The sequence below is a fragment of the Gekko japonicus genome, unplaced genomic scaffold (genome assembly GCF_001447785.1).
Source record: "Gekko japonicus isolate JY-2015 unplaced genomic scaffold, Gekko_japonicus_V1.1 scaffold2034, whole genome shotgun sequence".
NCBI classification, from domain to species: domain Eukaryota; kingdom Metazoa; phylum Chordata; class Lepidosauria; order Squamata; family Gekkonidae; genus Gekko; species Gekko japonicus.
This window is the reverse complement of record NW_015169844.1, coordinates 175,606-200,322: the sequence shown is the minus strand read 5'-3', so window position 1 is coordinate 200,322 and position 24,717 is coordinate 175,606. Positions and strand designations below refer to the sequence as shown.

Here is a 24,717-nt window from a genome sequence, read left to right as displayed (position 1 = left end):
GCCTCCCTGGCTGGTTTCCTGCTCCTAATGTATTTCCTGCTCCTAATGTATTTGTCTTCCTGAATAAATAATTTGTCTCACACAAAATGTATTTATTGTAGACTTACATGCAAAATGAAATACCTTATGAACCCTGTATACCCTTATGTCCAGCCAAGTGATATGTGTCCTTTCTTTTCCTTTGATAACCTCGATTTGAGTCCAGTAGCACCTTAAAGACAAACGAAACTTTCAGGATATGAGCTTGCAAGAGTCAAATCTCCCTTTGTAAGATGCAAGTAGGAATGGAGATCCCTGAGTTCTTATATCCCAGTCTGAAGGTGTGGGAGGTGAAAATTACTGGGTTCACAGCATGGAGGACTCGGACGACGACATGCGTTTGCACATGTTTATTGTACTTAACATTGAACTGCGAAATGGCCCTGCAAGGCCAACTATATACACACCCACCCAGCACACCCACAGTCCCATTGGGGGGATTGAATTTCCCGCCATAGTTCCTATTGGTCCATGCTGGGGGAACTAGGATCCTCAGTTCCTATTGTCTTGAGGAACTAAGCTCCTGCCTGTAGCCACGGACCCCTGCTGGTGGTCCACGTACATAACAGGAGGCGTGTTGCAAAGAAAGGAGTCAGGAAGCAGAGGTACAATGCAAAATGTAATCAACTTGATTAGAGCAGGAGATAAATGCTTAGGGATAGAAAATTAGCATCTGAAGTGAGATAAGAATCCTATGTCCCTATTGGGATGTACAGATCTCCACTCCTACTTATCTCCATTCCTACTTATGTCTGATGTAGGGAGCTTCGACTCTCAAAAACCCATACCTTAAAAGTCTTGATGGTCTCTAAGGTGCTACGGGACATGGATTGAGTTTTTCTACTGTAGACCAACACAGCTACTCTCCAGCCCCATAGCCAGAAAATTTTCAGTAAGGGACCAGTGGGGGGCTGGTTTTGGGTGGGGTCAAGCAGCAGCCATGCACCGTTGGGTCAAGGAAGGAGAATCAAGTGACGCCCTTGGGTCAAGCGAGCAGGGCCCCTGACTCAGCCTGTGTAGCAGGGGGACTGAAGCACACTGCCAGGGGCTGCTCTTGCACTTGCCATAGCTCTGGTCACTGCCAGGTTGCTGCAGCCACATCCATTTCTAAAAAAAGAGCCAAACACCAGACAAACCCCAAGTGAGCAGCTCACTCCAGAGGAGTCGGGCAGCAGCAGGGAGATGACGATGGGGCAGCCGGTGAGTGAGGGAAGAAGGCGAGCCAACCATGCCACAGGCAAGTTAGCACTGTGTTTGCTGCCTACTCTGCCCTCCAATTTGGCCCATGGCTCCCCCTTACTTGGGAATTTGGGCTGGGGGTGGAGCCTGCTGTGCCAGTGCTGGGCATAGGCTCCTTCCCCACCCACTCTTGCTTGCTCGTTCACTTTGTCCAGCGGGCATCAACCAGCCAGCCACTCCCGCTGCTTTTCTCCTGACCATCAGCCCCATGCTCCCTTGGAGGGGGAATCAGGAGATGAGGGGGACCGGGAGATGAGAGGGCAGGGCAAATTTGAGAGGGAGCATTGCTCCCCAAACACCCCCCCCCATGGCTATGGGTCTGCTACTCTTTGAAACTTTCCTTTGCTAAGTTACTTTTTCATCCATTAAATGGGGATGGATCAGGGCCAGGGCAAATATAAAATAGTTTTATTTTCTGAAAAGTCTTAAAATAATGAGACTTTGGTTCATGATAAATGTGATTTTAAAAACTGTCAACTCTTCATTAATGTTCAGAAGAAAAAAAGGTTCAAAATTACCACCCAAATTATTTTTGAACTCCCTTGCTCCTCCCTTCCTAAAACAATCTGTAGGGTGTACTTTCACAGAGGCTCACCCATTTTTCAGCAAATGATTATAAGCTATAGTTGGCACTTCAATGACTAATTAACCTTTGGAAGAAAAGGAAGCTTTTGTTAAAATGTCACAAAGTTCACAGTGAATAGAAGAGGCATCTTGAGATGTCTATACAATGACTAGGAGCCCTTTAAAATGTACAATGAAAAAAAGATACCAATTTGTCCCCTTGTCACACTGCTAGAAAGCTATATACGACCACCATCCTTAGAGCTACAAAAATACAGTGGGGTGGATTCAAAGAACCACGAGACAAAGGAAAGGCTTGTGCAAGAGTTCATGCAATGCTAGAATGGGTGTGTGTTATAGCAGTTCTCTTGCATCTGCCTTCATGATACATTGCATGGGGAGAGTTAATGACAGGTGTTCGAACATTTATTTATTTATATCCTGCCCTCCCCGCAAGTGGGCTCAGGGCGGTTTACAAGGTCACACAGAATACCATGACAGAGAAACAATATATAAACAATCTGCCTGGTATGCACAAATTCCCAAATTCAATCCAAAAAGGTTCATGTATCAGTTGATATGAAAGACCTCTATCTGAGACCCTGCAGAGTCACTGCCAGTCTGAGTAGATATGACTGGAAGACCATTATAGTGCAGCATCATGTGCTCATATAGTCTATACAATGACTAGGAGCCCTTTAAAATGTATAAATTTGGTCGGTAAATTTGCTTTGTTGGCCATTTACTTTTTTCTGCCTCAGGCAATTAGCACAAAAAAAGTTAAGGAAACATCAGAGAAAGCATGTTTTTACTTGACCATATGCTCATGGTAGGATTTATTCATGCGTATTCCCAGACAACATGCAAAGCTGTGTTTGGACACTAAACAAAATATTACTAATCAATTATATACAGATTATGTATTGTATTTCAATATAATTTCAATCAGTACAAAATATTGTATAACATATACAGTAAAAGTCCATGGAAAGTTCCTTTCCATGGAGCTTTTGTGTCTTTTATAGACATTTTTAATGGTTTCTTTATAGACATTCCGTCGATAACATTTTCCATATAGTCTGCCCATGTAGATTGCCCATTAAAACATTTTGTATTATTTAGTGTTTGATAAATTTTAACAGAATACCTGAAGATAAAAGTTGATTTATTTTTATTTATTTATTCATCAAACTTATACCCCGCCCTCCCAGCCATGGCTGGCTCAGGGCAGCTTAGAGACGAATAAAAACATTAAACAATATAGTGTTCATAAAACCATAAAACACCACATTAAAAGGTGCTAATCACTAGTAATCCAGAAACCATTAAACAGATAACAATTTAACATTACATTTAAGATGGCATTTAAACTTCAGTGCCTTCCTAGTGGTCAATCCCGATCTAATATTGTGCGGCTGCTTCAGGCTGCTTTGACTTCCAGGGGGCAGGGTTTTTCCCTCCGGGGCGGCTCCTAGTTGAAGGCCTGGTGGAACAGCTCTGTTTTGCAGGCCCTGCGGACCTGCATAAGGTCCTGCAGGGCCCTGAATTCCTCTGGGAGCTCCAATATCGAGGTGAGCATTCCATGGATCACTGTTGCCAATTCATTGCATTCAAGGAAGGGAACCAACTTAAGGAGGCATCCAAGAGCACTCCCAAACTCCTAACCTCCGACGCTGGGACCAACAGCGCCCCAATGAAGGTGGGATCCCTACTCTTGGTCCACCCCGACTAAGGCACAGGACCTCCGTGTTCGTCGGATTCAGTTTCAATCAGCTCAGCCTAAGCCAACCAGCCACGTCTTGTAATGCCCAGTCAAGATCTTCCGGTTTGGAGTCAGACTGGCCACCCAACATTAGATAGAGCTGAGTGTCATCAGTGTACTGGTGACATCCCAGCCCGTGTCTCCGTGCAATCTGGGCAAGGGGGCGCATATAGTTGTTAAATAACATTGGGGACAGCACCGCCCCCTGAGGCACTCCACAATCAAGTGGGTGCCTTCGAGAAAGCTGTTCCCCCAGCACCACCCTTTGTACCCAGCCTTGGAGAAAGGAGATGAGCCATTGTAAGGCAGGCCCCTGAATTCCAATGTCGATGAGGCGTTGGGCCAGTAGCTGATGGTTGACCATGTCGAATGCAGCCGATAGGTCCAACAACAACAGTACTGCTGATCCACCTCGATCCAGATGGCTCTGGAGATCGCCTGTGAGGGTGACTAGTGCTGTCTCTGTTCCATGACCCAGGAGAAAGCCAGACTGGAAGGGATCTGAAATGGAAGCGTCATCCAGAAAGCTCTGCAGCTGCATTGCCATATCCTTCTCTATTAACTTGCCCAGATAGGGCAAGTTGGAAATCAGCCAGTAGTTCATCAATTCGGCTGGATCCAAAGATGGTTTTTTAAGTAGAGGGTGTACCACTGCTTCCTTAAGTGGTCCCGGGAACAGTCCCTCCGAGAAGGACTTGTTGACTATTTCCCTAAGGACACCCAATGCAGCCAGCTTTAATCAGCTATGCAGGGCATGGATCCAAGGAACAAGTGGTGGGGCATACAGTTAGAAGCAATTTGTCAACTTCCTCTAGGCTGAGCAGATTGAAATGACCCATAACCTGAACAGAATATGTGCCTCGAGCTCACTCACTGTTTCAAATGTGGCAGGAAGGTCATGGCGGAGTGACAAGACTTTATCAGGTTGTGGTGCTACGAGGTGGTGGGTGCTCAGTAGAGATGTAAAATTTATGGGAATTTTGAAGCTCGGAAAAAACCCCATTTCCCCCCCCAGTTTTTTTCGGGGGGAAATTGAATTTTTTGGAAAAATTGAAAAAATGCTACATTAGCACTTCTTTTTTCTTTTCCAGATTGAAATTCATTCTGTTACTTTAGGAACATAAAATATGACTATGGGCATTTTTACTTGGCATGAAATTATCACAACTAGCATATTAAAAATATAGTGTATCCAAACAATTATTAGAAACAGAATACCCACCCACATGCAAAAACAAAACTGAAACTTTTTTCTTTTCTTGTGACAATAGCACCTCCTAAAGGAAGAAATGCATCTTGTTCTTGCATTGGAGAGTTCAGTTTGTAATCTAGGACTTGCTTGTCCTTAGTGCATAGAAATTAGATCAATCTGATACCATACATATTTTTTAGAAATGATTTGGAAAATATTTGAACACCTTGTCTTAAAATATTTTATTCATCATGTTAAAATAAAATGTTCTATAATCAATATTTTTACTTTTCTTTTCTCAATTTTTCCAATTTTTGGGAAAAAACAAAAAAGGCTTCCAAAAACTCCCAAATTTTTCTGGTTTTTTTTCAGGCTTTCACATCTCTAGTGCTCAGCCTCGCTCTTGAGCCCTGCCGACTGCTTCATTGCTTTTATTGGAACTCTGGGTCTTCCCAAGTTTCACCAGACCTCCCGGAGACAGGTCTGGAGCAGGTGACTTGATCTGAGCCCCCTGCAAGCAGCAGCGAGCAGGTAGGAGCTGGATCGTCTTGAAGCAAGAGCACGAATCAGCACAGTCACGGTCTGCCATGACTGATTAGTGGTGCAGCCTCTCTGATGGCTTCCAACACACTCCCCCCACCTCCTACACCTAACAGGTGGTTGTCTGTCAGGTGCAGCCCCACCTCCACAGTGGCTTCTAATACCCCCCCTCCTACACTGGACAGGCAGCTGCCTGTCAGGTGTAGGAGAGGAGGTGGGATGGCTTCCAACCCACTCCCACCACCTCCAACGGGTGGTTTGCTGTCAGGTGCAGCCGCACCTCCACAGTGGCTTTTAATACTCCTTCCCCCTCCCCCTCCTACACTGGACAGCAGCTGCCTGTCAGGTGTAGGAGAGGAGGAGGGAAGGATTCCAACACACTCCCCCAACTTCTACACCTAACAGGCGGTTGCTGTCAGGTGCAGCAGCAGTTGCAGGGTGCTTAAAGCCATGAAGGAGCCTGCCCCAGCAGTAATGCCTTAGTGATCCTGTCAGCCCTGCCTCCACAGTGGCTTCTACTAGTCCTCCCCATTTTACACTGGACAGGCAGCTGCCTGTCAGGTGTAGGAGAGGAGGTGGGATGCTTACAGCCGCCAGAGGGGTTTGCTCAGCAGGATTGCCTTAGCACTGCTGCTGGCCCAGCCTCCACGATGCCTTTAAATACAATCCCCCCCCCCAACACCAGACAGGCCAGTGTCTGTCAGGTGTAGGAGCAGGGCCAGGGTATGAATGTTTATGGGGAGATAGTAAAGGACATTTCTAGGACCATTTCAATACGTGCCTTCCTCATGAACCTGAAGAAATGTCCACCACATCACCACTCCCTCACACCAAATCCCCCTCACACCTCTCACCTCTTACTGCCCCCAAGAAAGCTCCTTGCAAACATTGAGCCAGATACACCAACACTACAAAAAGGAGGCAACTTAGGAATGTGGCAAAGACATTTGCACATCGTACTCCTGCAGTGCACTGAGCTCCACAGGCCAAGTACCAGCAAGATTACCCCAATGTGGTCTACAGAGAGGTCCTTCAGTAGAGAGAAAAAAAGTATGTATGTCTCACTTCATTTCTTACACTACAATCTTCTCTGTTAGAATTCCTACAACAAATGTAACATTTCAAATTTCACATCATCAGAATTATATCTGGATTTATGGAACTTAAATACTGTAGCGAAGCATGACTAGCAAGCTAGTATACTATAAAATTTCCCATTAAAAATAATACATTGAAGCTACATTCTTATTCTGGTGAATGGGATGGCCTGACTTTAGATTTTTGATATGCCTTGTAAACTCTCATAAGAATTTGTTTTTCCTGCATAAGGATTGTTGGTGAGTGTTTTGACTGCTTGTACACATTTCAGTTTATTTGTATTTAATACATGATGTTAAATGTTCATTGTTCTATTTCTATAGATCTATTAACTGTATACAGACTTGTTCAACAAGCAGGAAAAAATAGTTTTTGCAGGTAAATTTATTTTATTTTGCAATGCAAATAATATAAAAATAGCAAAATTCATAAAATTAATTAAAATTGTTAAAATTATCTAAAATTATTTAAAATCTTATACTTGTAACTTTATATGAATTTGATTCGGTAGTTTGAAACTATACATAGATCCATAAGAAGACTTACAAAACGAACATTTTATCCAGAAATTTCATCACTATGCTATTTTGGACCTTTACTGTATATGTTATACAATATTTTGTACTGAAGAAGAGGAAGAAGAAGAGATTGGATTTATACCCCATGACTGATTAGTCTCAGAGCGGCTTACAAACTCCTTTCCCTTCCCCCTCCCCACAACAGACACCCTGTGAGGTGGGTGGGGCTGAGAGAACTCTGACACAAACTGCTCTTTTTCAAGGACAGCTGTGCCAGAGCTTGTGACTGATCCAAGGTCACATCAGCAGGTGCAAGTGGAGGAGTGGGGAATCAAACCCGGTTCTCCCAGATTAGAGTCTGCACACTTAACCACTACACCAAACTGGCTCTGATTGGCACTAAACCACTACACCAAACTGGCTCTGATTGAAATCCTTCCTTATATATAAAAGCCATTTGGGGTGGCAACATTCTATGTGCTCCAAAATCATTTGGCCCCATGAACTGCCAGTCAGAAGGTGCTGGCTGGGTTCGCTGTTTGCCTTGTGGAGTCCCACCCACAGAGGCCCCCGCCAGCCTCTCACCCTCAGTCTACGCCGGACAGGATGGACCCTCTGGTGGGCGCAGGCAGCGACACACGCACATCTTACATTCCAATTCGCCCAATGGGGGCGGGGAGCCAGGAGGATGCACCTGGCTGACCCAGCCACGGCCTGCTGGCTCCCTCTGGCCCCACCTGGCCTGCACTGCCACCCCTGCCTTCTTCCCCAGACTCCGGCCGCGACCTCCTCACACCTCCCTCCTGCAGCCGCTCAATCGTGCAAGGACTGTGGAGAGCCGGGCCCCAGGCAGAGGGAGGTGAAAGAGGGAGACAAGCCAAAAGCGCCGCTGCCTGCCTTGCTGTGGCCTCCTCTCTGTCACCGCCTCCACTCGGCCTGGCCTCAGCACCAGCAGCATGAGGAGTATGGCAGGTGGGGAGGGAGGGGGAGAGGTGACCAGTGCCACTGCTGCACCCACCCTGGGGACAGTGCATGCCACTTGGGGACACCGCTGAGGGCAGGAGCCCAGCGGGACAGCCAAGTGGCGCTGAGGGGAGAGGGAGGGCTGCAACCCCAAGGGGAGATGCTCCAGAGAAAAGGGTCCTGGGGATGAGGGACGGACCATAGGACGGAGGGAGGAGATGGCGGGTCAGCCCCCTGTGTGCTCGGAGACTGCCCGGGCAGGGAGCTGATGCTAGGGCGTTCCCTCGCCATGGCACCCCCGGGGTCTGTGGAGCTAGTACAAAGCAGAGGGGCTGGGGGGGAGATGCCCCCTGTCTGTCTAGAGCCGGTTGCATTGTTGCTGCAATGAACCTTGCTCCTAGTTATATTATAATACAATACATAATCTGTATATCATTGATTAGTAATTGTTTGTTTAGCATCCAAACACAGCTTTGCATGTTCTCCTTCTTGTTGCTTATTAGTGGCTGTGGCTCTCTGTTTTTTGGCATATTCTCAGACAACAGCAAACTTCACAAGAGAAAGAAGTAGCAAGCATGTCAAACAGAGTTGTGAGCTCCTTCACTGGCTATACAAAACAGTGGAAGATGGGAACAGGCTTGTTTTCCATTCTAGTTAAAGCTGAAACATGATATTTTGCTGTATATGTGTTTGGGCCTTGGTAGCTAACAGACAAGGCTACTACATTATAAGAATAATTCCACAATAGACCAAATACTAGAGTTCACTATACACACACTGCAACATAACCTAATTTTTACCTTTTTTCCAATCAGGGCATGAAATCTTCATAACAGCAGTGAACACTGAACAACACCGTCACATACAAACATTTGTATAACAAGATTATAAAAACTACTTTCACAACAATCAAACTAAATCACAACAAAAACACAAATAATGCATATAAATATCACTCCCCACAAAAGTCTTACACTGGCAGTAATACAGAACAATATTTTAAAATCTCAGAAACTGAAAATCTTGCAAGGAAAATGACCACACAGGGTAACTCACTCTAACTCCTTAGGTAAGATTCTTCTCCATCAGGGGCTGCTTAGCTAGAAGTTAAATATTATTATTCTCTTTGACATGTGAATCACTGCCCATCTAGAAACTGGTTAACTTTTGTTCAACTTCTTATTCTTTGTGGCCATAAGTAACATCTTTGAGACAAGACTCTAAGCTTCTGAGTATTTTTAACATTGTTCTATATTATTGCTAGCATTATGAAGTATTTTGTAAGAACTGATATTTATAGATGCTCACAAAATCCTCCTCTGCTAATTTCTCCCAAGATTTTGGGTTTCCATATTACCAGAAAGATTTACTGAAGTGGAACCCATATTGTTGAAATCCAGGATTCTTCCAGACTTGTGTTTCCAGAATGCATGCAATAAAAAGAAGTAAATATAAAAAATTTAAGTCCTGCCAAAGTGTTTAGTTTTACTTTTTACGAATTATATTTAAAATAATTGTTGAAAAATAGTTAATTTTTAACAAACACACACACACAAAACAAGTGCTTCAAACTTAGGGATAAGCAGATTCTCTCAGTTCTACCCTGACTGGGATTTATTTCTACACAGGGGTTTGGTCTGATGTTTGTCCAATGAATTTTGGTTGAACTTCTAGGAGCAGAACTCAAGGCGTAAGGAGAGAACGTTCTTATTCTTTCATCAAAGATACTGGAGTCCAATAAAGAAACCATTCCAAATTAGTTTTTTGTGCGCCAAAGGGTGTGTGTGTGTGTGTGTGTTAAAAGCCTTTTTTAAATATGCAAAGGGCAAGGTTAAATTTGAAGTTTTATTTTTTATTTTTGGTTCTGTGGCTGCAGTCACACACACTAAATAATCCACTTTCAATCCACTTTCAATGCCCTTTCCAACTGGATTTTGCCAGTTCACACTGTAAAATCCAGTTGAAAGTGTACTGAAAGTAGATTATTTAGTGTTAGATAGATAGATAGACTGCAGCCTGTTTGTGTCTCCATAACACAGATAATACGCACCCCTGCCCAAACAGAACCCCCTTCAATAACTGACTATTAAGTCCTGAAAAATATTTTAAAATATTTGGCACACAAAGGACTAGCTTTGAAAGAGTTCTTATTGCCATGGGCTGGGATGGTCAAATGAAAAGAGCCTTGCTATGATCTATAGTGAAATAAATAATTTAGACACAAACGAATTGCAAGAAAAAGGGGTTTACTCAGTTGGCTTTCAATATACCCTACCTGGTACAATTTTGTCTGACATCATTAAGAAAAAATATCAAGTCTCACTGGGTAAAATTATCAAATTTCAGAAATGGACTCAGGATGTCCCAGGGATCTCACAAACAATAAAACCAGTAATCCCTCTGCTGTAGGTATGATCAATCAAATCCATTAAAAGCTGTGGCAAGCAATACTGCATTACACCTCTTCCAAACACTGGAAGAAGGGAGAGGCATGCATCTGGAAATCCCTGAACTAAAAATCAACCCCAAAATGCCTTTTGAGGGCAGTTCGTGGTTTCCAGAATAATTGTATTAGCGAAATGCATCTTGTAAAGTTTTTATGGGGGCCTTGCCTTGTCTGTTTCAGTATTCTTTTTTTTTCAAATGTACTGATTTCCTAGGCAACAGGAAACAGTTCTCATGCAGGGATCAGGAGAGCAGTCCCAGTAGACAATCACAGGAGTGTGGCCTTGGGGACCAGTGAAGTGCTTGTTCTAATTGGCCAGATACGCAGTGGGTGGGAATAAGAGGGTGATTGATGAGGTGAAGACATGGTGCACAGCAAGTGGATGGCTGATCACAAACACATGCTCTTACCCCCCCCCCCACAACTTGACAGAGCAAATGGGGGAATGTGTTTTCACATGCTAAGTAAAGGTCAAAGTACACATTATGGTTTATGCGAATTGATCCCAGGACTGACAACCACAAAGCAGCTGCCACTCCCCAGTAACAATTCTTGTGTAAAAGCACCATTGAGCCAAATCTGGATCAGGACAACACACACGGGGAGGAGGGGATCTTTCCTCCCCCCACTCACTTTCTGGAGCCAAAATAGCTCAGTGTGGGGCAGTGGGTGGAGTTCTTTGTCCTGTTGGGAAACTGCATGGGAAGCTCACGCAACTTCCTGACCCAGCAAATAATGCCTCCCCCCACACCTTGTCTGCTCTCCTGGCTGAGTTAAGAGTGTCTTGCTTAGGGTTGCCAACTTCCAGGTGGTAGCTGGAGATCTCCTGGAATTATAACTGTTTGCCAGGTGACAGAGATCAATTCACCTGGAGAAAATGGCTGCTTTGGAAGGTGGACTTTATGGCATTACACCCCATTGAAGTTCCTTCCCTTCCCAAGCCTTGCCCCTCTCAGGCTCCACCCCCAAAATCTCTAGGTATTTTCTAACTCAGAGGTGGCAATTTTAGTTTTGCTTGTGCTGAATGTCACTTGAGTGCAGCCTAGAAGAATCAGTCCCCAGTCTTCGCTCCTATCCCCACTGTTTCCCACCTAACGTGCTGCTGACTAGGGATGGGCACAAACTGGAAAAAATGTAGTTCATTTCAGTTCATGGCTCTTGGCTGAACCACAAACCAAATTGAACTGGGAGGTTCATTCATGAACTTAACCAGTTCGTGGTTCATGGCCCCAGAAGCCCCATTGAAAGGGACCGCAGTCCCTTGATAATGGGGTTTGCAGAAAGCCTGAAAAACAGCTGAGCAGTGGGGAGCTGCCGCTCAGCTGTTTTTGTGGCTTTTACAGGGAACAGAAATCAGGAGTTTAAAGGGAGTCCCTTTAAACCTTTGCTTTCTGGTCTATCCACAAATCACCATGAACTGGCACAAACTGCTTTAAAAGTTCATGGAAGTTTGTTGCAGTAGACCTGTCATGAACTTTGGTTTGCGAACCATGAACAGGGAAAAATTCATGATGAATTTTGCTTTGTGGTTTGGTTCATGCCCATCCCTGCTACTGTCAAACACACACACTCACACACAGTGTTGGGGCCAACACCAACCACACTATCATGGTTGCTTTCCTCAGCCTTCAGTCCCTGAGCGATGTCAGTTGTCCAAAAGCGAGTGCAGCCCACCCATTAGGTGTTCCTAGGAGCTTGCCTTTCTTTTTTTTAAGGTGTCAGGACAGGCTATGCAGTCTCTGATGCTGTGGGCAGGGGTATTAACAAGGAGGGAAAACTGCAATATGGCTCTAAGCCACCAGTGAGACCAATGCTGGACAGTTATGTCCTGGGCTGGTTAGGTTCCTTCCCTTCCTTTTAAACTTTAAACTGGCATAGGAAACACAACATGGGCCGCGGGCACACGGGCAGGAAAATGCAGGGGGGGGAGCGTGGCTGTTTGCCCCGGGGCAAAATAACACGCGGTTGCACCAGCAGACGTACTGTGGAGGTCCTGTGGAGGTCCCGTGGTAGGGGGGAGGTGCCGAGCACACCACAATCCTGCGCCATGGCAAAGAAGCGGCGCGGCAAATGGGTGTTTTTTTCTCCGGACACTAAAGTGTGCGCATGCCCCGTTGGATGCTCGTGCGCATCCCATGGACAGTTGGGAAAAAAACCCTTTATACAAGGGGGCATGGGTGGGTGCTGGAACTACCACCGGAAAGGCGATCAGATGTCTGCCCTTGCCCCGCGGTTACTGGAAACTAGTACTTCCGAGGTACTAGTTTTTAACCGCGCATCTTCGGCGGGAAGCCTCGGGTTCGCCACGGGAGCTCTACGCTTCCCAGATGTGGCGGTGAGATCGCTCCTGGAAAATCCGCCTATCTTCCGTCTCTCTAGTGTGCCTAATGCTCTGTGTGACCACAGCCATGGTATTTTTTCTCTACAGGAAACAAAGGCCCCGGTCACACAGGCTGGATAATCCACAGGGGAACGGAGGCTTTTAGCTGCGAAGAAAAAAGAAGCACGGTAGCGCGATCTCACGTTCTCCTGCAGCTCCGTCCTCCGGCCATCAGCAGCTGATCAGACCAGCGAGGCAACACAGCAGAAAAACAGCAGGACCGCGTGGACGGCTGCTGGATGCGACTGGCTACCAGTGCGTCTCTGATCAGATGCCTGCCCGTGCTGCGCATTTACCGGAAGACAGTACATGAAAGCAGTTAGTTTTTAGCTCCGGGTTTTCCCTGGGAAGCCACGGGTTGGCCGTGGGTGCGCTCCACTTGCCAGATGTGGCGGAGTGATCACATCATCTTCAACCCTTGAAGGCTTTTAAAGCAAAGGTGTCAGTGACTGTGAGCGTGGATGTAAGGGATTCATTATGAACTACCTTACCTTTTGCTGACTTTTTTGGGCTCCTGCACTATTTCCTTCATGGAATGACCTTCCCAGACACTCAGAACCTTTTCTTGGGCATCTGAGCCAAATCCAGATAGGCATGTGTTCAGAGATTCTCTCTCTCTCTCTCTCTCTCTCTGAGGTGTTAATCCTTTTCTTCCTGTCTCCCAGGTAAAATTCAAGTTTCAGGGCTGGTTTCTTGCCCGTATGAATGGCACCCCAATTTTGCACAAGGGGCAAGAGATTGGAAAACCAATGAAACTTTCCACTGAGAGAGCTCATGTGTGCATTCTCTGTAATCATTCTGTGGGATGGCTGCTGGTAATGTAATTTTTGGGCTCTATCAACTGAATCCGAGAAAGCAAGTCAATAGGTTAGGGAATAAGTTCAGTTAACTCACATCACAGACGTTTCTGTTGCTTTTCCTTGGCTGGACACCTTTAAACCATTTAGCAGCTTTTCTATCTGCTTTTTCTATTTTGAATAAAGGTTTTGAAACTCTTCCGTGGTACTTGATGTCACCACCACTATCCTGGTTTGGGGTTCCTTGTGATATAAGAGAGGCTGCCAAATAAATAAAGAAAAAGAAGGTGCTCTGGTTCTCCTGAAATGAAGGAACCCCAAATCAGAGTGGTGGCAGTGGATTACCATACCCCTTCCATCCAGGGGTTAATCAGGAAGGGCAGAAGAGAAGGAGGGCTGAGGCATGCTGGTGAGTCTTCCAATCTTTAAGAGATTCCCCTCCCCCTCCAAATATCCTGCTTCCACTGTGAGAGATCCTTCAGAGGCTTTGGGAAAATCTGCTCTCTCCAATGAGGAATTTACAATTCTCATTAGGAGTCCCATTGTTTAATTCCAAAATAATTTTATTAGCCAGAAAGGGCAAAGATCTAATAAGGATAAGGTAGCCTAACAACAAGAATCCTGTCAACATCCATCAACAATATCAATCTGAATCCATCTGTATAAAATTTGCAAGTTAGGCTCTTCTAACACCTCAGGAACTGGGCCCATGTTCAATTTGGCATCCAAGTTGTAGTGAATGAGAGATATTTATTAGTGAAGAAAGTCACAGAAACATCAGAGGTAGGGCCTGTATCATAATCAATAACAAGATCAAATCTAGGTGTTATCAGGTCACAGCAGAGGGCTTCCCCATGGTATTGACATTACTCTCTGTTAAAGTAGTGGGGTTTTTGCATTCGTGTGTGTGTGAGTGTAGGAATATTCCTGATGCCAGCCTCCTGTACTCCTGGATAAGTAGTACAAATCTCAGTCCTTGTGAAGAGCCCCAAGAAAAGGCTGCAGGTACCATTTTCTTCCCCAAGAGCCCAATCATCTGAAGGAGCACATCCCAGCCTAATCATTGGGAGCTATATAAAAATTGATTCTCAGCACTAAAGTAAAAGGTAAAGGTTCCCTTGCTCAAAAGTCAGTCGAGTCCGACTCTAGGGTTGCAGTGCTCCTCTCCGTTTCAAAGCCGAAGAGCCTGCGCTGCCCGAAGACGTTTCCATGGTCATGTGGCCAGCATGACTAAATACCAAGGCTCACGGAACGCTGTTACCTTCCCACTGAAGCAGTACCTACCGTGTTTCCCTGAAAATAAGACACTGTCTTATATTATTTTTTCTCAAGAAGACACACTAGGGCTTATACCACAAATGCATAGAAATCCTGCTAGGGCTTATTTTTGGGGTAGGTCTTTTTGGGGAAACAGGGTATTTATCTACTTGCAATTTCTTGCTTTTGAACACTAAAAAGCATTATATGTTTAAGGTTTAAAATGCATACAGAAAACAAATAAATGAATAGCTGTGCTAAGCTACTCCATCAAACAAAGCATTACTTTTTCTGTCACAGAGCTACCAGATGCCTGGGGGAAATTCACAAGCAGAACAGGCTGATGCTATAATGTTCCTTGTCTTCAGCGCACAGGAGTTTCAGGCATTCACCTTTTAACGTGGAGATTTCACTTCTAGCTGTTGCTTTTCATCTCAGCAAACAGACTTACTTTCCAGGCTCTTATCTAATACCTTTTTAAAAGGCTTAATGATGGTAAGCATCATAACAATTGTGGCGATAGATGTGTTACGAAACTGACCTATACCATCTGCAATCCAGTATTGTCTACTCCATCAAGCAACAGTTCTCTCCAGAATCTTAGATGTTCCCAGCCCTGCTACATGACAGCCTTTTAACTGTAATTTCAAGAGGTAGTATGCATGCACTGTGCATGCAAAGTGTGTGTTCTGCCCAGGGGTCGTTTCGTAGAAAAAGAGCTAGGGGAACTCATTAGCATAACTCATTAGCATATGCCACATCCCCTGACATCACTGGAAGTGTGTCATAAGGCCACACCCCCTGACATCACCAGAAGTGTGTCATAAGGCCACACACCTCGCCCCCAACGGTCCCGACCGCCACTGGCGGCCTTGCAGCTCCACTGCCGAGCCCCATGAGGGGCCCGGCGGTGGACCTGCAAGGCTGGTGGGAGTGCAAGGAAGCCCCATGAAGGCCCTCCCTGGCCCCAGGCAGGCAGGGGTGGGGAGAGGCAGGGAGGAAGCAACTTACCCTCTCTCTTCTCCTGCCTCCTCCTCGCTGAAGGAGGACCGGAAGTGGGGTGGCCGGAAGCAGGGGCGGGGCTTCGTCATGTGCCCCGCCCCCGTACCTCACCCGGGGGAACTGCGATCCCCCGCGTTCCCCCCCAAAATGACCTCTGGTTCTGCCTCAGGTTCTATGGCCCCATAATGGAAGGTTACGGATGTAAAGTCACATTTCCATTTATTTTGATAAAACTAATAAAACAAGTTTAGCACAGTGGCTAAGAAACTAAAGAATGAATTGGAAAGTCCTCGGTTCAAATCACATTTCTGCCATTAACTCAGGGGTCATTTCCTGCAGGAGCGCACAGGAACGGAGCTCCGGCAGTAAAGAGCCCAGGGGGTGAGCACATGCAACAAGCCCCGCCCCCTGCTCCCAACAGCCCCGGGCCACAAGGAGCAAGGAGCAGCCAGGTAAGTTGCAGTGGGTGTTGCCTTCTGACAAACTTCTGGTGATGTCAGGGTGTGTGGCATATGCAAATAATTTTTCTACGAAATGACCCCTGCATTAACTGAATAAGTGATTTTAGGCAAACCACACTCTCTCATTCTCAGCTCCTCATTTCCAGTATGGGGATAATGAAACTCACCTACTTTACAAGGTATTGTTAAGGGCATGGTTGCCAAAAGGCCAGGAGAAAAAATGTCCTGTCTCTGTAACAGGGGCTTAATGGAATGTAATGGAATGTATTTGCCTCTATACCGTGAAAAGGTTCAGCTTTCTGTTTCCACTATTAGTAAGCCTCTATTAAAGTGATGGGGGTCGGTGGTGAAATGGTATGGTATAGCCTGATCTTGTCAGATCTTAGAATTTAAGCAGGGTCAATACTTGGATGGGGGACCACCAAGGAAGATTCTGCAGAGGACAGCAGTGGCAAACCACCTCTGCTTCTCACTTGCTTTGAAAGCCTCTGGCTGGGGTGGCTGTAAGTTGGTTGTGACTTGATGGCACACACATACATAAAGAGACAGGACATATTGGCAACTTTATGTAAGGACTGTAATAAGACAATGTATGTGAGGCACTTTGACCACTTGAATGTGCTATACAAATGCTAAGCGTTATTATCGGTATCTTATTTTAACTATACAACAATAACCATACTATAGACTTACATGAAGTTACTGTCTGTTGCTCCACATACTAAGTAAGTAATAAAATTAGTTCATTAACCGGGCAAAATGAAGAGAGAAGCCACTATAGCAGTTTTATAAATATAAGATGACCAAGTCTTGGAGAAACAAATCTAGGAACTAGAGGCATGATGTTTCAATAGCATTTTTCAATAGCCTACTCTGGCGGGGAGGGCCAGATTGAACAAATAAATTGAACAAATAAATAAATATTTTTTTACCCAAACAAAATAACAACCACCACTACTACCTCAGGAGACACAGTACTCCAGTATGCGATATGAAAGGCAGTTATTCAGTGCTAAGAGTGCAGCCAGTTTAACTGAGTTTGTCTGGATTTAGTAACAGCACTCCAGTTTCCTTCAGAAGTAAATCTATATAGTTACATGCTAGGAAGCTTACAGTGCAATCCTAAACAGTTACACCCTTCTAAGCCAAATTAACGTCAATGGACTTAAAAAGGTATAACTCTGCTTAATATTGCCCTGTTAGAGTTTCCGCCCATGCAACATACAACTCATAGAAAATTTCATGAACACTTTTATATTAATAACACAAGAATCATTCACAAACCATTCTGAAAATGACTTAAATAAACTCACAGGAAATGTGGCAATTAAAACTATTAATTCAATTAAATTAAAAACCAGGGTCACTCACCATTATTCCAGTAAGCAAGCAGACTCCCTTCCCACAGTACGTATTAGGTACCATATCACCATATCCAATTGAAAGAAAAGTTATTGAAATCAACCACATTGCTCCAAGGAAGTTGCTAGTAACATCCTGTTGATCGTGATACCTGGAAAAATATATGATATTAATTACTTTATTAGTATATTTTCTTAGTATATTTCCCCCTATATATTTGAACAAAATGCTTACAGGCACATCCAGCAGTGGGGTTCTTGCATCCTGTTATGTGTGCAGATCTGCAGAAATCTGTCTGCCAAATATATGGTTTTTGCTGTCAAGGCTGACAATATTGTTTATCTATTAACAGGAGTGGGGATTACAAAGAAATGAAAAAATGAGAATTTACCTCTGGCAAATTAATTTTAGCTTCATTTATAACTTGTATAGTTTTACCAACTGATTTTAAACAAAATTCAGACCATCATTTAAATCGTGAGGAATGCAATATGCAGATAGACTGGGAAGTTAACAAATAACATCTGCACAGGACTATTCTTGGTATTAATATAGCCAGCCCAAAGAATAGCAATCTCTGAAACACAAAGAAGAAAAAAATAAGGCCACACTAACAGCACAATTACTGAATGCAGTTCTGGACATTTCACTTGAGAGAAATATCTTAATTATCAATTTTCTTCAGATGGTATTAGTAACATACCACTTTGTGGCTTTTGTCAAGTGCTAGAGACAATTCATTACAAATTACCCAACATTAATGTATTAATGGCTGGATCCGAATGTGCCCTCAGAAAAAAACCACTTCTGCTCTGAGGGTAGTCATCCCCCTCCCCCCAACTCAGACAACCTGGACTACATTTCTGAGTGCCAGAAAGCAGACAGGGATAATGGAGAGATGGGGAGAAAAGAGATTCTCCTCCCATTACCTCCTCTACCTATTCTGGGGAAAGCAATGAAATTAATAGGATTCATTACAAATATTAAAAATACATGCTTTTGAAAATGAAGAAGAGATTGGATTTATACCCCGCCCCTCACTCAGAGTATCAGAGCAGCTTCCTTTCCCTTTTTTTAATTGCAGTATTTAATCTTGCTTCCATATAACTCAAACAATACATAACATAGCATATATTACATACCTCAATACATTGAATGTTTCTTTCCCCATTCCATTTTTCCCCTCCCCCCCCTCAAAACGACCAACAAGAATTCCTTACTTTATATCTGTAACTATAAGCACACCCTTTGGAGTTTAACCAATATATCATTATTGTGCCCCCCGCCCGCTTTTATCCCTTTTATATACTCAAACCACCTCTTCTTGATTTCCACACTCTTATCCTCACCTAGCTTTTCCTGTTTTAATATCGTTCATATGTCCAACTGTACCTATTCATATAAATAACCATTACATCTGTCTATAGTCCATTTCGTAGCATCTTTCCAGCCAAGAGCTATAACCACATGGGCAGCTAAAATCATAGCTTTAAATAGATCCTGATATGATTTATCTATTTTATAGTTCCCTAAAATTCCCATGAATAATATTTTTCCTGATAACTCCACTTTAACCTTACATACTTCCTGCACCTTTTCCAGGATCTTTTGCCAGAATTTAACTACCTCAGAACACTCCCACCAAAGATGTACATAATATCCCTTTTCCTTTTTACAATGCCAACGATCGGATGTCTTCCCTTAATCATGTAATATAGTTGAGCTGGCATTCTATACCATTTCAATATTAATTTCATCTTCATTTCTCTAAATTTCTCCATTATTATATCACTAATACCTCTCATTGTTTTATTTATCTCATTTTCTGATAACGTTATATCTTTCTCCCAGGGGCCTTTTCGTAGAAAAAGAGCTGCATGAGCTCATTATCATATGGCATGCTAATGAGCTACTGGGCTATTAGCATATGCCACACCCCCTGACATCACCCAAAGTGATGGCAGAAGGGGAAGCAAAAGGGGGGGAGGAATCTTCAAAAGCCTCCCCTCCCCTTCCCTGGGGGGGGAGCGAAGAGAGAAGGGGTTTAAATTTTAAACCCCTTCTCACTAGAGTGGGGCCACAGGAGGAAAGACAGAAGGAAAGAGAGAGAGTAGAGAGAAGGAAAGAAGGAAGGAAGGAGGGAAAGAAAAAGAAGGGAAGAAGGAAGGAAAGAGGGAAAGGGAAGAAGGAAAGGAGGAAAAGAGAGGAAGGAAGAGAAGGAAAAGAGAAGAAAGAAAAGGAGAGAAAGAAAAAGAAAGGAGGGAAAGATGGCAAAGAGATGGAGGGAGGAAGGGAGGCTCTCCCACCACCACCCCATCAAGCCCCTTCTCCCCGTGGATCGCTTACTCACTGCTTCGGGGGTCGGGGAAGCCAGCGGTAGGGCTCTCCAGGCGTCCCCGAGCAGCAGCGCTCCTGCATGGGCCGGGGACGCGGCGATGGGGCTCTCCCGTCCCCCAAGTTACAGTGCTCCCGCGCATGCTCAGGAGACGCAGCGACGGGGAGCGCTCCCGCGCAGGCTGGGAGACTCGGGTGGGGCTCTCCCAGCCTCTCCTGAGCCGCAGTGCTCCTGCTTGGGGGACCCGGGGGCAGGGCTCTCTGGGCCTCCCTGAGCCGCAGCGCTCCTGCGCGGGCTCGAGACACCCAGGGCGGGGCTCGGGGGACCCGAGGGCAGGGCTTTCCGCCACGCAGGCTGCCAGAGCAGTGCTCCGGAGGGCTCAGGCCCGAAAAGACCCCTGCTTTCGCCCATTTTGACTGAATTATACCAATCATATAATTTTTGTCTTCAATCAATATGCTATATATCTTTCTTACAATGCCCTTTTTTATTATCTTCTTTAATTCCATACAGTTCTTCCATTGGGGTGTCCTCTTCATTTAATATTCCAGAGTACTTCTTTTGTTTCAAAATATTATATAAACTAATAAGCCTTAACCAAAATTGTCCTCCCACTCTTCCCATTACTTCTTGCATTGGAATTAAACTCCCTTGAGCATTATACATATCTTTTACTTTCCATAGGTCTTTTCCCTTTAGCTCCTTCCAAAAAGTTACCTCAAAATTTTTAAATTCCTCATTTAGTCATTCAAGTGGGGCCCACTTTGAAAGTGGAGGCATCCACTTAACCTGTCCCCCCCCCCATATTTTTAATGCTGTCCATCTTGGGCCTATTGTATTCTCGATCTCTTTTTTTAATCTTTGTGTAAAGATTCCAAATCTGCCTGCTCCTCCATTTATACAATCTTCCCATCGGACCAATTCACCCTTACTTTTACCATCCAATTCCAACAACATTCTAATTTGAAAGGCTTCATAGTATCCTTCCAATTGTGACATTTAGTTGATGTTTAGTCGCACAGTCGAGTCCAACTCTTCACAACCCCATGGACCGCATACCAGGCCCTCCTGTCTTCCGTCATGTGGCAATTGTGACATACCCCAACCTAAATGTTCCTTTGACGAATATATCACTTTCCTTGGTATTCTAGCTTGTTTCTTTCCAAAAACCCAATTTTTAATACCTTATCCCACATTGCTAACTGTTTCTTAAATACCCATTCTGGAAGTACCTGAAACAAATATATCAATTTAGATATTATAAACATTTTAAGTGCCCTAATCTTCTCTAATTTTTTGTATCTTCTTCCATATTATTTTATAATTTATCCCCATAAAATTATTGACATTTCTTGTTATTACTCCCAAATATTTCAATATCTTATTTCCTAGTTTTATACCTGTTAACCTTGCTATTTCTTTTTGTTCCTTTAAATCTATCTTGCTAAACATTATTTCTGACTTCTTAATATTTACTCCTAAACCTGAACATGCTTTAAAGTCTTCTAAAATTATTACTAATTCTTTCATCGCTTCTAAATGATTCCCTAAGACCAATAAAATATCGTCCGTGAATAAATTCATTTTAATTTCCTCCTTTCCTACCTTATACCCATATATTCTGATACTATTTCTAATTCTATCTGCCAAAGGTTCCATAGCTATGACAAATAACATCTGGGATAAAGGACACCCTTGCTTAACTCCTCTCTGAATCAATACTTGCCCAGTATGTCCATCATTTATTTTAATCACTGCTCTCGCTTCTCTATAAATTTCTTTTATTGCATTCGCAAAAGGTCCTTTAAAACCAAATGTATGTAATACTTGGAACAAGTATTCGTGGTTTTATGTATCAAATGCATTATATATGTCCAATTTCAAAAGAGCAATTTTCTTATTATTTCCATGATATAAAGCATTGATCACATTCCTTATAGGGTCACCTATATACCTTCCTTTCACAAAACCATATTGATCTTCTCCTACTAGACTTGGTAATAACTTCTCCAATCTATTTGCTAAGAACTTTGCAAAAAATTTATAATCCTGATTTGCCAAGCTTATCAGTCTATAAGAATTAGGATCCTCTGGATCTCTGTATTGTTTTGCAATTGTAATAATTTCTGACGTCCTCCAAGAGTTATTCAAAATTTTATTAAATAATCTTTGTAATTCCGGAACTATCAAATTTCCCACCAATTTCTAGAATTCTGCTGTAAATCCGTCTAAACCTGGTGATTTCCCATTTTTAAAGTTATTTATGACATTTAAGATTTTTTGTTGTGTGATATTGTCATTTAATTCTATCAACTCCTCTTCTTTAACTTTATTCCTTATAACTTTATCAAATTGTTTACTTTCCTTTGCTTTAAATAACCTTTGGTAATATTTAGCAAAAATCTCTCTTATCTGATTATTTTTAGAAACCTTATTTCCCTTTTCATTTTTCATACATCCTATCCTTTGCCTTTTCCTTCTTTTCTTCAAATAATTTGCCAACCTCTTCATTGTATTTATATTACTTCTTTGATACTCATTTTTCACCAATTTTCCACATAAAGGTAAGGTCCATTTCCTGTAGTTCCTTTTTCAACTTATTTAACTGTACCTGAATTTGTCTTTCATATTTCTTTTGTAACCTTTTGCTCTCTACTAATATTTAGTTCCTTCTTAAACTGAATTTCTTTCGTAATACATATTTCCCTAATAACTGCCTTTGCAGCATCCCATATTATATCTTCATCTGCAGATTGCCTATTTTCCTTAAAATAATACTCCACCCCCTTTAATAAATCCTCCCTATCCTTCTGTTGAAAGAATATTTTAGGGCTAAATCTACATTGCTTAACCTTCCTTTCCTCATTCAGTTCTACCTCTATGGTAATTGGTGCATGATCAGAGATCCATATCGACCCTGTTTCCACCCTACTAATTCTCATATCGTTAGATTCTTTTATTAATATATGGTCTATACAAGAAAACATTTTATACCTTTTTGGAAAAAAGGTAGGTTGCTTTTCCTTTTGCAGAGTATCATATCTCTCTCTGTCTCCATTTTTAAAATTCAATTTCTTGTTCTTCAAAATATCAGTATTAAAATTCTCTACTATTAATAATTCCCCTTCATAAAAAGATTGCAACCCTTGAAATATTAGATTCAAAAATAAGTTCTGACCTTTGTTAGATGCATAAATATTTGCTAACATATATATCTTACCATTCATGCTAAATTTCAAAAAAAAAAAAAATCTTCCCTCTCTATCCTTAAATTGTTCCAAAATATTAATATTCAGTCTAGTATGAAACAAGATAGCCACTCCTCTAGCTTTTATTGTTCCCCTTGATTCTATTTGCATGCTCCATACTTGAGAGTTTAATAGTGGTCTCAAATCCCTCTTGCTTTTATGCATTTCCTGAATGCATAATACCTCTATTCCCAAATCCTTTAACTGTTTATTTAGTCTATAAGGTTTAACATTCGAGGCCAATCCATTTACATTGAAGGAGAGCAACTTAATCACTCTCCCCATTTCTTAGTTATAACAACCCCTCCCTGGTGTGTTCTTTGGTCCTTAATTCCCTTCTTTTCATTTTCTCTTATTACCTGGTCCAACCCTCCCCTATAGCCCGAAAAACCCCTCCTTGAGGGTTTAGAAAGGGGTTCCATTTCTCCCTCCCTTTTCAGTCTTAAAAGAAATCCTGCCTACTCTTATAAACCATCTCCCCCGTATTCATATTCGTTTTCCAATTCAACAACCATCTCTACCTCAAACATAACCTTAAATACCATACATACATTATACTCTTAGAGAGCAAGTGCCCATTTTACTTTTAATTCACCATAACATTCCCTCTTCACTGAATAACATTTTGACTCAGTCTCTTTTTATTTTCCATCTTCATCATCTTATTCTCCCTCTTCTTCTTTTCTTTCTCCAATCCCTTTTCAGTCCTTGTATCTTATATTCAGTTTTTCAAGCAGTTTCTCCGCTTCCAAAGGGGTTTTAGCCCTCAACAATTTTCCATCCTTGAAGATTAAGATACTTGATGGATACCCCCAGGAAAAATAAAATTCCATTGTTAGTTCCTGAGCATACGGTTCCATCAATCTTCTCTCTTATAAAGTCTCTGGTGATAAATCAAGACGTGGTATAACCCTCTGTCCTTGAAGTTATAAGCCTTTAATTTTCCTAAGGGTTTTCCGGACCTTATCTTGCAGCTTTTTTCTTGAGAAGGCAATAATAACATCCCTTGGATTTTCTCCAGCTTTGGGTTTTGTTTTTAAACTTCTGTGGACGTGTTCCAAATCATTTTCCATAATATTTATCCCAAGCTCTTGAAACCATTCAATTAAACTCTTTTCCTCTAATTGGGATACTCTCCTTTATTTCTGAAAGCCTGAGATTCGTTCTGCATTGTCGGTCTGATAAAGAGGCAAGTCTTCTCTTAAGGTCTTGTAACTCTCATTATGTTTCATATTTTCCAGAGCCTTATCAGCAGTTGACTGAACTGCTTTAATTTTCTCGGTTCTCCATTGGGAAGGCGATGCGCCAGCACAGCTCCCACTCCATAGGGCGAGGCGTCGCACACGAGCACCACCGGCAGTGACTCATCGAAGTGGGCCAGCACTGAGTTGGAAACTAAAAGTTCTTTTACGGACCTGAACGCGGCGGCCTGCCGGGGTCCCCACAACCAAGGGGCCTGCTTGTCCAACAAGCGGTGGAGGGGTTCTGCCACCGCCGCCTTGTGGGGGAGGAAG

The 24,717-nt window shown here is 43.1% G+C and overlaps 1 protein-coding gene across 1 annotated transcript in view; it reads right to left on the bottom strand.

Annotated features, from left to right (window-relative positions):
- Positions 1-24,717, bottom strand: part of LOC107115580 (small conductance calcium-activated potassium channel protein 2-like) — a 121,601-nt gene that overhangs the window by 35,495 nt on the left and 61,389 nt on the right. Inside the window, exon 4 of the mRNA XM_015417321.1 lies at positions 17,630-17,771. Within this exon, the coding sequence (XP_015272807.1) occupies positions 17,630-17,771 (142 nt within the window). The remainder of the gene's footprint in view (positions 1-17,629; positions 17,772-24,717) is intronic.